Source organism: Sorex araneus, chromosome X (genome assembly GCF_027595985.1).
Source record: "Sorex araneus isolate mSorAra2 chromosome X, mSorAra2.pri, whole genome shotgun sequence".
NCBI classification, from domain to species: domain Eukaryota; kingdom Metazoa; phylum Chordata; class Mammalia; order Eulipotyphla; family Soricidae; genus Sorex; species Sorex araneus.
Window position 1 is genome coordinate 267,051,520 of NC_073313.1, and position 14,919 is coordinate 267,066,438.

Here is a 14,919-nt window from a genome sequence, read left to right on the forward strand (position 1 = left end):
GGCGGACGCTAGTCTGTGGGCCCCTGCCCTGAGCCTCACACCAGCGCAGACCCCCCTCAGGTAAAGGAGGCTGCACCTGCCCCCTGAGCACCCGGATCGCCCCTGTGCCAAGTGCTGTCTGGCTTCTCCGACAGACGCCCGCACCCCTGCATCGCAGGGCCGTGGCCGGCACAGCCAGGCCCCCACTGGCCCGCCCAGGAGACCATCCCCGGCGAACTCGGCCCCACGTAATCTCAGGGGAAGCCCGCAGGGGGCCAGGCTCTCCACCCCTGGGGAACAGGCACCCCAGACGTGGACAAAAGTGCTTCAGAAACTCCCTTCCCCACAAGCGCCCTGGCCTGGCGAAGAACAGGGTTTCGGCCATGGCCACAGCGGTGTCCAAGACAGCAAACTGTCCGGGAAGAGCGGGAAGGGCTCTGAGAGGAGGAGCGGACAGGAACTCTCCCAGGGATCCTCGAGTATCCCACAGTATCCCACAGGTGACCCCAGGCATCTCACAGGTGCCCCACAGGTATCGCACACGTGTCCACAGGTGCCTGACAGGTATCCCCCAGATGTCCCACAGGCATCTCACAAGTGTTCCACAGGTATCCCACAGGTGACCCGCAGGTATCCCACAGAAAACCAACAAGTGACCTCCACGTATCCCCAGGTACCTCACAGGTATCCCACAGGTACCTCACAGGTGGCCCGCAGATGTTCCATAGGTGCCTCACAGGTAATCTGTAGGTATCCCACAGGTTCCCTACAGGTACTGCACAGGTGACCCTAAGGTGCCTCACAGGTGACCCTCAGGTGCCCCACAGGGACCCTTTAGTTCCCCACCAGAATCCACAGGTGACCCTCAGGTACCTCACAGGTGACCCTCAGGTACCTCACAGGTGACCTCAGGTGCCTCACAGGTGACCCTCAGGTACCTCACAGGTGACCCTCAGGTACCTCACAGGTGACCCTCAGGTGCCTCACAGGCGACAATACTCAGGTGCCCCACAGGGACCCTTTGGTGCTCCCCCAGGATCCACAGGTGACTCTCAGGTGCCTCACAGGTGACCCACATGTGCCCACAGGTAACCCAGTTACTACACAGATGACTCACAGTTGTACTATAGATGTCCTAAAAGTGCTTTAGGTGACCCACAAGTGTCCCACAGGTATCCTGCAGGTATCCCACAGGTGTCCCTCAGACGTCCTGCAGCTGACCCGTAGTCATCCCACAGGTGATTGGCTGTGCCCCACAGGTATCTCACTGGTTATCCCACAGGTATCGCCCAGGTACCACACAGGTGTTCCACAACAACCTGTAGGTATCCCACAGGTGCTCCACAGGTACCCCCCCAGGTGACCCTCAGAGGTGCCCCTCAGGTGTCCCACAGGGACCCACAGGTGCCCCTCAGGTGCCTCACAGGTGACCCGCAGGAGCCCCACAGGTATCCCACAGGTACTGCACAGGTGACCCACAGGTGTCCTATAGGTGTCCCACAGGTGCCTCAGGTGACCCACAGATGACCCTCAGGTGAACCACAGGTGTCCTGCAGCCTGCTGGTCGGGCGGGGCAGGTGCGCCCTGGACCAGTGCCGGGCGCACAGCTGCACCCCCTTTCCACACTGGGGTGCTGAGGAGTCGGGGAGCTTTGCTGTCTCTGAAACTGGCACCTGGGCCTCTCCCCTTTTGCAGAGATGGTTCCTCTTTGTGGAACTTTTTTTTTTGTCACACCCAGCGATGCTCAGGGGTTCCTCCTGACTCTGCACTCAGGACTCTCTCCTGGCGGTGCTCGGCGGACCCTATGGGATGCCGGGAATGGAAGCCGGGTTGGCCACGTGCAAAGCAGATGCTCTCCCTGCTGTCCTGTCACTCCAGCCCTGCTCTTTCTGGAACTTTCCTAGTGAGTAGGAGAGCCCCGCACAGCCTGACACACCCATGTGTAGCCCAGCTCGGAGCTGTGAGCACAGGCCCTCTCCGAGTGCTCCCAAGGGTCACTTCACCTGTGCTTCTCAGAGAACTCACCTTGCTCTTAAGAGTGCTCCCCTCACAGTGCTCCTCACAGCCCTCCCCAACAAGCTCGTGGTGTGCACGCCATGAACGCCCTGGGGCCCGGCAGGTGGCGGGGGAGGGCCAGACCTAGAGCAGGTGTCCTCTGTGCGGCCCTGCTCGCCTTGTCGCCGGCCACGATGGCGCCAGGAGCAGCTGCCTTGGCGGTGCTCTCGCGTGCGCCCGCTCTCGGGCCCGGGCGAGGCCTGCGTCCACTCTGCCGGCCTGTCCCCAGCACGTGGGGACTCTGAACGGCTGAGGAGGCCACTGAGATGTCGCAGAGAAGCTTTGGTGTGTGGGCAGGGGCCCAGCCTGCGTGGTGACACGCAAGGAGACCCCTCCCCAGGGGAGCACCAGGGGGTTGGGGTCGGAAGGTCCTAAGGATCCACGTCAGGGACCCTCAGCGTGCCCAGCCCGAGGTCTGGCTGAAAGGTCAACCAGGGCGCGGGGACGGCACCCTGGAGATCTACCCAGCGCTGGCTGGGACGGGTCTTCTGTCCTCGGGGTGTATTGCCATCAGCATCGCTACCTCCGCGTGTCAGGCCCTCGTCCTCCCTCGTCATCATCATCATCACCCGTTTTGCAGATTACCTACTCAGTTGTTTGCAAGGTGTCACTGGCCATTGAGAAAGTTAATTAGCAACTTAACCCCCCAGGTCAGGGACCTCGTGTGGCCGTTTGACCCAGTAATAAATCTTCCGGGGTTTTGTCCTGCGGAAACCCTCTCAAAGGGACAGATGTTCTGTTTATGGTAACAGATGCTGAGAAGTGGGGGGGGGGGGGCAGGCGGAGTGTGCTGCAGAAGCCAGTCAGATGGTGGAGGTTGCGCCGTCTGGAACGGCAGTGACGCTTTCGGGCAGTGCCGAAACCGAGGGGACGTCGGCTCGGGAAGGAGACGAGAGAATCACATCTCAGGGGCCAGGGTGAGGAGCGGGGCCTGTTCTCCGAAGCAGGGGAAAGGTTGGCAAACGTCCAACTTACGCGCAGTTATTTTGTAGGATGCGTTTTTTTTTTTTTGAAATGTTCATAGCAGAAATACACTCCCCCCCTTCCCCCGCCTCATCTCCCCTACTCTGGGCATCAACTTAGAAATGGGGGAAATCGCAGTAAGATGAGCTGTTCCCACAGATTAGGCAATAATCCGGATCTGCTTCCGGGATTCGGGCCTGCGGTAGTTATTAAGGTTCCCATCACAGCCGGCCCAGACTCCATCCATTCTTCTCTCTCTTTTTTTCTCCTCCTGTTAAACCTGTAAGAAACAAACAGCAAACTCCACGGTCAGCCGGCGGACGCCCGCTTCCTCCCTCGACAGGAGACGTGTTAATTCGCTGTCTTGTGAAGCGACTGTGGCATCCGCCCGCACGCGCCTGCCGCTTCATGAAAAGAGACCGACCGTCCCCTGGCACAAAAGCCTCGTGGCCCGAGCCCCCGGGTGCCAACAGGAGGCCAGATTTCCAATGCAAATGGCGGGGCTCGTGCCCTGGGCTCGGGCACTTAAATCATTCGTATCTCACTTTTTATGGAGGCGCTTTTTGGGTCGATAATTAGAGAATGAACAGATGGTTGGGAGAGTGGGAGACCATCAGAACAGCCCCGTGGCCTGGTCCGGAGGCCAGCAAACCTGTGTGCCCGGCGCTGAGGGAAGTCGCTGCAGGGTGGCATGGGTGAGAGTGCCCCCTGTTCCGTCCCCGGGGAAAGCCCACGGTTTGGGAAACTGCCCCGGCGCGGAGGGGGGGGAGAGGCTGGGCAGAGAGGGGCCCGCTTCTTTCCGAAGTTGGGACTGGGTACAGCGGAGATCGGCTTCGCTGGTGGCCTCTGCGGCCAGTTCTCGGAGAGGCGGGTGGCACACATTGTCATCGCGTCCCCGCCTTGGAGGAGGTCCGGTCTTGTTTGTGCCGACGGGGAGGAGGCGCGCGGCAGAGCAGGCCTTTGAAGGAAGGGCTTGTTGACGCGTCTTTATTTGAATGCCATGAAAAGCCTTATTCCAGAGGATAATTTTTTTTTCTTTTTTAAAAAAATCCCAACAGGCTATTTTTAATGTAATAAGCTGATCGCTTAAAAGAGGGCGCCGGGCTTTGATGTCGGTTGGGGGGTGAAAACACGCTCGTTCAATAGGGAACCAGCATCTTTTTCATGCTCGCTGGCGATGCGCGGGGCAGCACACTGACACTCATTCAGATATGAGTGCCACCCGCACTTTGAAATGCAAATTGTCGGGAGAAAAGTAGCATATGGTGGAGGTAAGCACCTTTTCAGAATCAGCGCTCCCACGTTGGGGATGCAAGTGCGGCTAAAATTATTCTTTGGGAAGAATTGGGCACTTTTGACACAGGAAGCTGGAGCTAATCAGGGCGGCCCGGGAACACGCACACGCACACACACGTGCGCACGCGGCCACATCAAGGAGCTGCGTGGGGCTCCGTGGATTAGCATGGTAATGGGCTGTCCCCTGCCCGGGGCCAGCTCCAGCCGGTGGCCACACGGCGGTGCTGGGTCCAGCGAGGACTGGGGACGCCACCATCGTGGGGGAGAAAGGCTGGACCCCGGCCCTTCTTGGGCGCCAGCAGCCCCCCTGCCCCCCCCGCCCGCACTCACCCCAAGGAGTCCCACGGGTTTCGTCTCCCCGGCCTTCTGCCTGGGCCTCCGCACTGCCACTGCCGGCCTCCTCGGCTCCTGCTCGGGCCGGAGCCATCGCCCCCGCGCGTCTAACTTCTTAAACATTTGCTGTCGAGCAGTGTCTGCGGCCTCTTAGCAGCCTCCAGGGGGGTCTGCTGGCCCGCGTGGACAGGCGGGAGGAGCCGCCCGGACCCCCACTCAGCGCCCCACCTGTCCCTGTCCCTTGCTGCTGCCTGGCCTTGGAGCCTGTGGGGTGGCCAGTGTTTCGTTAGCAGGTCACCCTTGGGAGTGGGGAGCCACGTTTGCACCCGGCCCCTTCATGACACCCAGCCGCCTCCGCTTCCGGGCACGTGGGGTCGCGGTGGTCCTGTGGGTGGGACGGGGGGGGCCATGCTGGGGCCTGAAACCCCCCGAGAGCTCCCATCTTTGCACCCTGCTCACCCCTGAGTTCAGCAATGCCCGGGGGCCTGGGGTCTCCCCTGCACCGTCCATGGGTACCTTCCCGCCTCCCTTCGGGGGGCCAGGGGTCCCTGTTCCTTTGGACTACTGAGGACTGGCCGAAACTTCCCTGGACGCGTTCCTGCTTCTGGCCCCGTGCCCCAGGTCAGTGACCGTCTCTCGCGGCCCACCATGGCCACGTCGTACTGAAGCTGGTCCCACCCCACCCCCACCCCCGGGTCGAGGACGCCAGCGCACAGGGGGCAGAGACGGGGGTCAGGCCCTCACAAGGGCCCCAGAATCTCAGGAGCACACGGCTGCCACCCACAAGCCCCACACGCGTCCCCGGGGGTCTCCAGCCTGGACACTGGCCTGGGTTGCCGGCACAGGGGGGCACCACAGCGGCCGGGCTGGGCGGTGCCCCGTGTGCCCTGCTCTGAGCACCGTGGTGAGCCTGGCCCAGCAGAGCGGGGTTCCGGCGGCGGGGGTCTCCCTGCCCTCCCGGGGAGTCGGGCACACCAGGAACGTGGTTCCCAGCCCCGAGGGGCCCCACGGCTCCTGCTTCTCGGTTTGGGGATGATAGCCGGCCGTGCTCAGGATTTGCTCCTAGCTCTGTGCTCAGGGCTCACCCCGGGAGGGGGCCGTGTCGGGAGCTGGGGACTGGCAAGCATCCTCCCTCACTGCTCTGTTACTCCGGGGGTCTCGGGCGGGGTTCTCCGCCTGACGCAGCCACACCCCATGCGCACGCCCGTGAGCGGCCCCCGATGCTCATCTCAGCCACCCCCGCGTGGCTCCGTGGCTGTCCAGGTCCAGGGCGACTTCACGGATCTGTAGTGTGGCCGCACTCCTGGGCACGGGCCGGAGTCTAGGCTGTCGGCTTCTCCCCAGCCGTGCAGTGTGTGTGTGTGGTGTGCATCTGTGTATGTGACGTGTGTGTTGAGTGTGAGGTGTATGAATGAATGTGTGAGGTGTGTGTGTGAGAGAGTGTGTGTGTGTCTGTGTATGTGGTGTGTGTATATTGTGTGAGTGTGTGTGGTGTGTGAGTATCTGTGTATGTGGTGTGTATCTGTGGTATGGTGTGTGTGTGTGGTGTATGAGTGTCTGTGTATGTGGTATGTGTGTGTGTGAGACTATGTGGTGTGATATGTGTGTGTGGTGTGTATCTGTGTGTATATGTGGTGTGTGAGTATCTGTGGTGTGTGTGTAGTGTGTGTTTGTGTGTGTGGTGTGTGTCTGTGTATGTGGTGTGTGTGTAGTGTGTGAGTGTCTGTGTGTGGTGTGAGTGTCTGTGTGTGTGGTGTGTGTCTGTGTATGTGGTGTGTATCTGTGGTATGGTGTGTGTGAGTGTGTGGTGTATGAGTGTCTGTGTATGTGGTGTGTGTGTGTGTGACTATGTGGTGGGATATGTGTGTGGTGTGTATCTGTGTGTATATGTGGTGTGTGAGTATCTGTGTGGTGTGTGTAGCGTGTGTTTGTGTGTGTGTGTGGTGTGTGTGTGTGGCGGGGCCTGACTGCTTAGCCCAGTGCCGCCCCTCAGCACTGCTTGCGTCTCAGTGGTCTCAGCCCAGAGACCCTTGCTCTCCAGCAACCCTATTGTGCCCATGGCTGCCACCCCCCACACACACGCACACGGAGCCTTCATGAGTCACGTATCGATGTGGAAGTGAGTTGCCGCTCTCCAGAGCACCCGGTGGGGGAGGGATCGGGAATTTGGGGTCTCCGGCCCTGGGGAGGGTCTGGGGATGTCTCTGGGTGCCAACACCCCGGGCAGATCGCCAGCAGCTCGTGGGGAAGGGGGGGGATGAGGGGGGTCCCGGTGGGAGGGGCAGGGAGAAGCCCCAGAGCTCCAGGACCTCTTCTGCTTGCTCCTGGCTCCGGGGCCACCCCTGGCCCTGCGCCCAGGGGTCACTGGCGGGGCTCGGGGACCGTATGGGACACTGAGAATGGCAGCTGGCCAGCACACTCAGCGCACCTTCCCTGAGTCCATCGCTGCCATCGCTGTGGGCAGACACCGGGGTGGGGATGGGAGTGTCTGGGGAGGGGTCTCAGGCCCCGGGGAGAGGCACGCGTGGGCCCCCCGCCCTGCACCGCTCACTTGGGTCTGGTCTGTCGGGGGAGGTGGCTCGCTGGAGAGGAACCACACTGGGCAGTGCTCGGGCCCACCCTGCCGGCTCCCCCTGGACCGTGAGGTGCGGGGGCCTGAGTGGGGGCGGGCCACACGCAGGGCGAGTGCCTTCACCCCCTGCCCTCCACGCGCCCGGACAGCGGCCCCCAGAGCCGGCGCGGGCCCTTCCCTGCTGCCCGGATGCCTGGGACATGCCCGTGTCCACCGGCCAGGACCGGCCAGCGCGGCCGCCACGGGCTGTGTGTTTCGGGCAGAAACTGCGCTTCTTCCTCTTCAAAGGCCTTTTTGTTTTGTTTGTTTTCAGTCCAGCGAGCACACTTCCGTGTCACCCCAGGAAACACTCTGTGTCCTTTGAGCCCTGGGGCTGGCCTCTGATTGATGTGGCGGCCGAGTCCTGGCTGGAATGAAGGTGAATGGGTGTGTGTGAAAGAGGAAATTAGAGACAGTTACTCCGGGAAGGAAGTTGGAGTCGCCCCAGTAGCTTTTGTAAACCCCGAGCGGGGTCGTGGGGGGGGTCAGGCCCAGTGAGCAGCAGGCAGGTGGGCGCCGGGCCTGAGTGCAGACCCCCGTCGCCAGGTGGGCTCGCCGGCCTGGCCCTGCCGGAAATCACAGCCTGGAGTGACCGGCTTTTAACACGGATCCGTGAGCCCAGCTCAATGGCGGCCTGGCTCTCCGGGTCTGGGTCCGACTTGACTCTTCTCCGTTTTTCCGGCTGGTTCTGAGGACTCTGGCTGCTCCGGGCTCCCAGCTGGAGCCTGTTCGCCTCAACTCGTGCCTGAAGAGCTTCCTGGGTCCTCCGCTTTGTTTCTCACCTGCGTGCCCGGTGCCAGGCTCGCTGGGGCGCGGCCTGGATCAGCTGCCTGGAAGGTTTCGCTTGGCTCTGCACACACCCGGGCTCGGGCCTGGGGAGCCCCCGCCAGGATGCCCCTGCAGAGCTGAGCTCAGAGCTCTCTGTTGGGGAGATGCTCCCTCTGCTTCCTGTGTCCCGGGGAGCTTGTTGGGTTTGGGTCTGGGTCTGGGGGCCCTCGGGGGCCAGGGAAGGATCGGGTAGTCAGCCCTCTGAGCGGGCTCTGCACTCTGGTCTGCACGCGCTTAGGAAACGGCGCTCCTTTCCTGCTGCCATGGCTGGGCTAGAGACGGGAACTTGTCCCTCCACATCGGCACCCGGCCGAGGACTCATTTTGTGAGTTTCAAAAAAAAAGAAAAGAAAAGAAAAAAAAAGCGTGGGTGTGCGGGACTCGAGTGTAGGTGGCCAAGAACCATTCCCGTTGCCGGCCCGTTTGTGACTGATGGACGAAGGATGGGGGAAGGGAGAAACAGGCCCGGGCTGGTCAGTAGGCAGTTCACTCCTCTCCTCCCCGGTGTCGACCGTCTCCCTTACAGCGCAGTCCCAGTCCCAGTCATCACAGTTCCTCATCCTCGTCCTCCTGGTCCCCTTCTTAGCCCTCGCCTAGCCCCTTGTGCCCCCCACAGCACAGTTCTGTAGCAGTCATGAAGGGTGGGGGACACACAGGTGGGGTTGGAGATCGTCGTAACAACAAACAGGCGAAGCCCCCCTTGGGGGAAGGTCCCGGGGATTCACTCCCGGACAGAGCCTCTGGGGGTAGCAGCCCACTGAGCGATCACAGTGAACTCACTTCTACTGTTCCTGGTCATTTGTATTAACACAGTGAGAGATATGTTAAGCTTAAAGGTTGGCTCTTCTTGGGGACATCTCGCTGTATATCCCAGACCACAGTCCTTGGGCCAGGTTGGTCTTTCCTAACCCCAGCAGGCCCTTACTCAGTTACTTCTTTTGGGGTCATGACGGTTTGTCCCATGACCGAGCTCTTAACTTATTGTACTTGCGATGTTTCGCTTGTCCCCTTTCAATGCCAGGGTAGCTCACAGCTTGCCCTGGGCCTCTCCAGTCCCTTCGTCAGGACCCTCCTTTTGGGGGTTAGGAAGTAAGGGCAGCTGAGGCTTAAGTCAGGTAAGTACGACAGACACCAGGAGTAAATATTATCCGGAGTCAGTGAACAGCCATGTTACAAAGCATAGCATCGACTGTCTCTCTGTGTCTGTACAAAAAGGACATGGCTAAGTAAACCACGCACAGGACATAAAGGAAAGAAAAGCAGTATAGGATTGTCAGTGCCTGATGGAGTTGGGTGTGCCTCAGGGGCACTGTTGTGGGAGTAACCCAATAAATGTACACACTTCCCCGGGAGGAGGAGCAAGGACAGTGCAAGGATACCCGACATCATGTCCACACCAGCACCGGCCAAGGTGTCCCTTCCACACCAGCACCTGAGGTCTCGGGCCACATCAGCCTGCGGTCTGCCGTTTCTCCCCCACTCCCTGGCCCAGGGCGTCTACTCTGTGCAGGGAAGTACCTTGGCGGTGAGGACGCGGGAAGAGGGTCCCTCTGTGCTGGCCTGGCAGCCGTCCCTGCTGCTGTGGGGGACAGACGTGGGGTGGGGCCTCGTGCTGGGCGGGGCCAATGACCCTAGTGGCGGGGCCTTGGTGCTGGGGGCAGTGTCTGTGGTGGTGAGGGCAGGGGCCTCTGTGGGGGCCTTGTGCTGGGGCAAGATCTGTGGTGCTAGGGGCAGGGCCTCTGACACTTGTGGGGCCCTTTTCGCTGGGGGCGGGGCCTGTGGCGCTGGGGCGGGGTCTATGGTGCTGGGGTGGGACCTTGCTGCTGGGGGCGGGGTCTATGGCGCTGGGGCGGGGCCTCTGATGCTTACAGGGCCCTTGCTGCTGGGGGCAGGGTCTATGGTGCGGGCGGCGGGGCCTGTGGCGCTGGGGCGGGGCCTCTGATGCTTACAGGGCCCTTGCTGCTGGGGGCGGGGTCTATGGTGCTGGGGGCAGGGTCTATGGTGCTGGGGGCGGGGCCTGTGGCGCTGGGGCGGGGCCTCTGATGCTTATAGGGCCCTTGCTGCTGGGGGCAGGGTCTATGGTGCGGGGGGCGGGGCCTGTGGCACTGGGGCGGGGCCTCTGATGCTTATAAGGCCCTTGCTGCTGGAGGCGGGGTCTATGGTCCTGGGGGCGGGGTTTGTGGCTCTGGGGCGGGGCCTCTGATGTCTACCGGGCCCTTGCTGCTGGGGGCGGGGTCTGTGGTGCTGAGGCGTGGCCTTACCGCTGGGGGCGGGGCCTTGCTGCTGGAGGGGGCGGGGTCTGGTGGTGGGGCGGGGCCTCGGTGGGGCGGGCCTTGTTGCGGGGGCGTCCACAGTGCCGGGTGGAGCCCTCCACATACGGGCACAAAGGTCCTGCCCCCTTCTCTCCCCCTCTGCGCCCCCTTCTCTCCCCCTCTGCGCCCCCTTGCAGCCCCTTCCCTCCTGTAAAGCAGCGGCTTTGGGGGTGTCAGCGGTCTGGGGAGCCTCCCGGGGGGCAGGTGCACTGGCCCTTCGAGGCAGGCTTCGTTCTTGGGGTGCCGGGGCCTGGGGTACCCGCTGCGCGGGCACCGTGAGGCGGGGCGCTTGCCTTGCTGGAGTAGCGGGCTGGGGGACGGGAGCCACCTCCGCCAGCACGGGGCAGCACCACGCAGGGCCCGAGGGGTCTTGGCTCGGCCCCGGGCGCGCGGGGGTGTCTGAGGGGGTCTCGTCTCTCGGTCTCGGGCGCCGCGGGGGTATCTGAGGGGTCTCGTCTTTCGGCCCCGGGCGCGCGGGGGCATCTGAGGGGGTCTCGTCTCTCGGTCCCGGGCGCGCGGGGGCGTCTGAGGGGGTCTAGTCTCTCGGTCCCGGGCGCCGCGGGGGCGTCTGAGGGGTCTCGTCACGGGTCCCTGGCGCCCGCGGGGGCGTCTGAGGGGTCTCGTCTCTCGGTCCCGGGTGCGCGGGGGCGTCTGAGGGGTCTCGTCTATCGGTCCTGGGCACGCGGGGGCGTCTGAGGGGCCTCGTCTCTCGGCCCCGGGTGGGTGGGGGCGTCTGAGGGGTCTCGTCTCTCGGCCCCGGGTGGGTGGGGGCGTCTGAGGGGTCTCGTCTCTCGGTCCCGGGCACGTGGGGGCGTCTGAGGGGTCTTGTCACGGGTCTCAAGCACCACGGGTCGGAGGGTCTCGGGTTCTAGCCCCTTGGCCTTTCATCCGCAGGAAAGACGGGGCTCCCCCGTGGGAACAGGACCTTGGGGCTCCCTGGAGGCCGGGGGCGGGGTGAAGGGGCCCAGCCCTCATCCAGATGTGGTTCTGGTGGGCGTGGGGGAGGGGTCCCTGGCAGGAGCGCACCTGCCGTCCAGGGGCAGGGGTGAGGGTAGAGCAGCAGCTGCCTGTGTGGGCCCTGGGGTCCGCGGTGCTGGTGTGAGGCCACGCTTGGTCCGAGGGGCGCGGGCAGAGAGGGCGCCCGGCCGCCTCCTGCAGAGGGATTCCCGTCCGGGGAGCCCCCCACCATCTCCTCCGTTTCCTGCCCCCTCCTGGCTGGTGGAGGCAGCTGTGGCCGAGGCCCAGGAGGGTGTGGGCTCAGGGGGCACCTTCGCCCGTTGGACTCTGCTGCTGGCCGCCAGAGTGCTGGGTCGCCCGCTACCGGTGGACAGCTGCAGCGCAGGAGCTGAGTGCCTGAGGCCGGCCACTGCCCCGGCTGCCCCTCTCTCTGGGGGATGCTCTGCGCCCTGCGCCCAGGCTGCCAGTGTCAGGGAGCAACGGGTACGGGTGCACCTGTGGTGCTGAGTGTTGCCAGGCTCCGCGCTTAGTGTCCTGTGTAAACAACCCTGTCACAGTTGTCCCGCCCTGCAGCCTGGACGCCTCCCTGGAGGGGGTGGCCCCAGGCTACTGACCTGCTCTCGTGGTGCAGGATGGCCACAGTGCACGGCCGACTGAGCGGCCTGTGGGAAAGTGGGAGTCCGAGGGAGGGCTGTGCACTGTGTGCACTGTGGGTCTGTGTGCACTGTGGGTCTGTGTGTACTATGTGCACTGTGGGTCTGTGTGCACTGTGGGTCTGTGTGTACTGTGTGCACTGTGGGTCTGTGTGTACTGTGTGCACTGTGGGTCTGTGTATACTGTGTGCACTGTGGGTCTGTGTGCACTCTGTGCACTGTGTGTCTGTGGCCTCCCACCCTTCTCGGGCGGTCACCTGCTACCTCTGGGCTCAGCTGGCGTCCGGGGCGCAGAGCTACAGAGCTGGGAGGCGGCAAGGAGCCTGCCCCTGTGGCATGGGCGGCCGGCTACTGTGCCTTTCTCACGCTGTCCAGTCTGGGCACGGGGATGGCCAGGGGCAGGCTTGGCCACAGCCCCAGGCCCACCTGTGGGTACCCACTGGGGTTTCCATGCGCTTCCCTTTTGGGGCCTTGTCAGGGGATGGTTGGGGCTCCTCCTGGCTCAGTGCTCAGGAGTGACCCCTGGCTGGGCTCAGGATCTTTGCCAGGGACAGGACCGGTTGGCCAGTGCCGGGCACGCGCTGCCGCCCTGAAGCCTCTGGCTGTGCCTGCCCTTGGCGGCGACTGAGCCATCAGGACTGGGTCTGTAGACCTTTTCTCTTGTTGAAAGTGCTCCTGAGGCATTCTGGTGACGGGCCAGTTTGGGGAGTACTGGCACCCGGGAATAGAATCCCGGACTGGGAAGACCCCATTAAGACCCCCCATTAAGACCACGGCAAACCCAGCTCAAACCCCGAGGAGGGGGCTGGGGGGGGCAAGGCCGGCACTCGGCGTCGGACACACCCCTCACCGCAGCCCTGGTGTCTGATTGGCCAAGCTTTGGGGGGCAGTGCTTACCTGAGTCTGGGTTGGCAGGACCAGGTCATCACTGGTGTCCATGTGGGGAAACCAGCCAGCCTCCGCCTCCCCCGGTTGGCTCGGCGTGGCGTTGTCTCCATCGCTGCCCACCCTGCCTGGGCCTTTCCTGGTCTGTCTCACTCGCCTACCGGCCCCACGCCACTGCCCCGCGCTGGCTGCCTGGGCCTCGCATGGTGGTGCTCACCTGCCTGTTTGTCCCCAGGGAATGTCACTAGCGCATCAGGGGCGCAGCTGGCCAGCGGCATCAGCCTGGTGTCCTTCAACAGCCGACCAGACGGCATGCAGCAGAGGTCCTACTCCGTGTCCAGCGCTGACCAGTGGAGCGAGGCCACGGTCATTGCCAACTCAGCCCTCAGCAGCGGTAAGAGACGGCGCAGTGCCACCACGGGTGCCCTCCAAACCCTTCGACCACGCCGGGCCGGGCCACACGCGTCACCCCTGGGTGCCTCTCTCACAAGGGGCGGGGCTGACGCGCATCCCCGTGGGCAGACGAGGCCACTGAGGCCGCCCACCCCCGGGCTAGCCAGGGCCGCAGCTGTCCCCAGCACACTCCCGCCGGGCCTGGTACCCGCCGCCTCCCTGAGCAGGTCACGGCCCGACTCGGCCTTGGAAGTGTTCTAATTTCCTGTCAGAGTGGAACGTGCGCTTGGTGGCGCTCAGCCGGTTTTCCACGCGTCCCAGGGTGCCCTGTGTCTCAGAGGGATCTTCCCACCCCACCACCCCGCCTCCCCGCCTCTTCCCAAGTTCTCATGTGATCTGAGGCACGCGTGTGCTTGTCTGGGGACCCAGTGAGCCAAGAATCACACAGTGCCCGGAGTGCTGGCGGCCACGTGCCCTGCCCTCCCTCCCCTGCCCTGCCCGCTGGCGGTGTTCGGAGGAGCCCCCATGCTGTGTGCCATCCATCCGCCCGTCTCCCCTGGTCTGAGCATCCTTTGCCCTAATTAGAAGCCCACACGTGTGTCTTCCCGTGGCCCTGCCACCTGCCATGGCGGGATGTGGGCTGTTGGGTGTTGACTGCTCAGAACCCCTCCCCGCTCCTCTGCACACGTGGCCCAGCCTCAAGGACGGACGACCCCAGAGCCAGGGCACAGGCGCCCCCCAGATGCGCCCGGGCACATTCCCGTGGCTGAGCACTCACAGCCTCAGTGTGCCCGTGTGGGCGGGGGCAGGTCTTCTCATCAGAGACCCCCTTTCCGTCCCCACCGCGGCCTCCGCAGGTAACCCGCCCACCGTAGCCCGCGGGCTTCAGCTCGACACAGACCGGACCATCCTGCCTCCTTCCTTGGGTGCTCGGCCACGTAGGGGCCACATGTGGTCTGCCACCCACTCTTGCCACCTCCCTGCCATCACTGAGCCTGACTTCCTGGAGCATTTCTCCTGGGCCGGTGTTCCCTCTCCCTGCTCGGCCTGACCCCTGTGACGGGGCTCCCACGGGACAGGAAGTCACCTCCCACCAGGGCCACCCTTTCCAGCAGCTGCTTGGCGGGACTTTGCCTTGTTGGACAGAAAATACTCGCATCTCCAACGGGACATGCTTGGTGCTCTCCTGGGCCGGAGACACAGAGGGGGGTAGAGGGGACAGTGGGGGGTAGAGGGGACAGTGGCGGGTGCCGCACAGGGTGCCCCGAGCCCCAGGAGAGTGCCCTGGGCATGCCAGGTGTGGCCCAGAGACAACAGGGGGGTAAGGGGTGCCCAGGACGGGAGAGAGGAGCCGAGTCTCGGGGGCAAGGCCTGCGGAAGTGGCCGACATGGCCAGAGGGGACACGGCCGAGCCCGGCGCTCCTGCAGGTGAGGGGGCGTTAGCTTCGCACACTCGTTCTGAGCATGGGCTGGGGCTGACAGGCAGGTTGCAGGGCAGCTAACTGGGACTCAGGTCTGTCGTGGCACTCACGGGTCTGCTGTCCATGCCAGGGGCAGAGGGCTGGGCGGGGCTTCCAGAACCCCACGCAGGGGCGGCCAGGTGTAGACTCCACGCGGCCATTTGGTCAGAAACCCCCGCCCTCAGCCTCCCACAC

At 63.7% G+C, this 14,919-nt stretch overlaps 1 protein-coding gene across 6 annotated transcripts in view; it reads left to right on the plus strand.

The window, feature by feature from the left end:
• Nucleotides 1–14,919, plus strand: part of AGAP1 (ArfGAP with GTPase domain, ankyrin repeat and PH domain 1) — a 275,018-nt gene that overhangs the window by 164,084 nt on the left and 96,015 nt on the right. For all 6 annotated transcript variants that reach the window (XM_055123421.1, XM_055123422.1, XM_055123420.1 and 3 more), the window contains one exon: nt 13,107–13,265. In XM_055123421.1, coding sequence (XP_054979396.1) covers nt 13,107–13,265 — 159 coding nt within the window. The remainder of the gene's footprint in view (nt 1–13,106; nt 13,266–14,919) is intronic.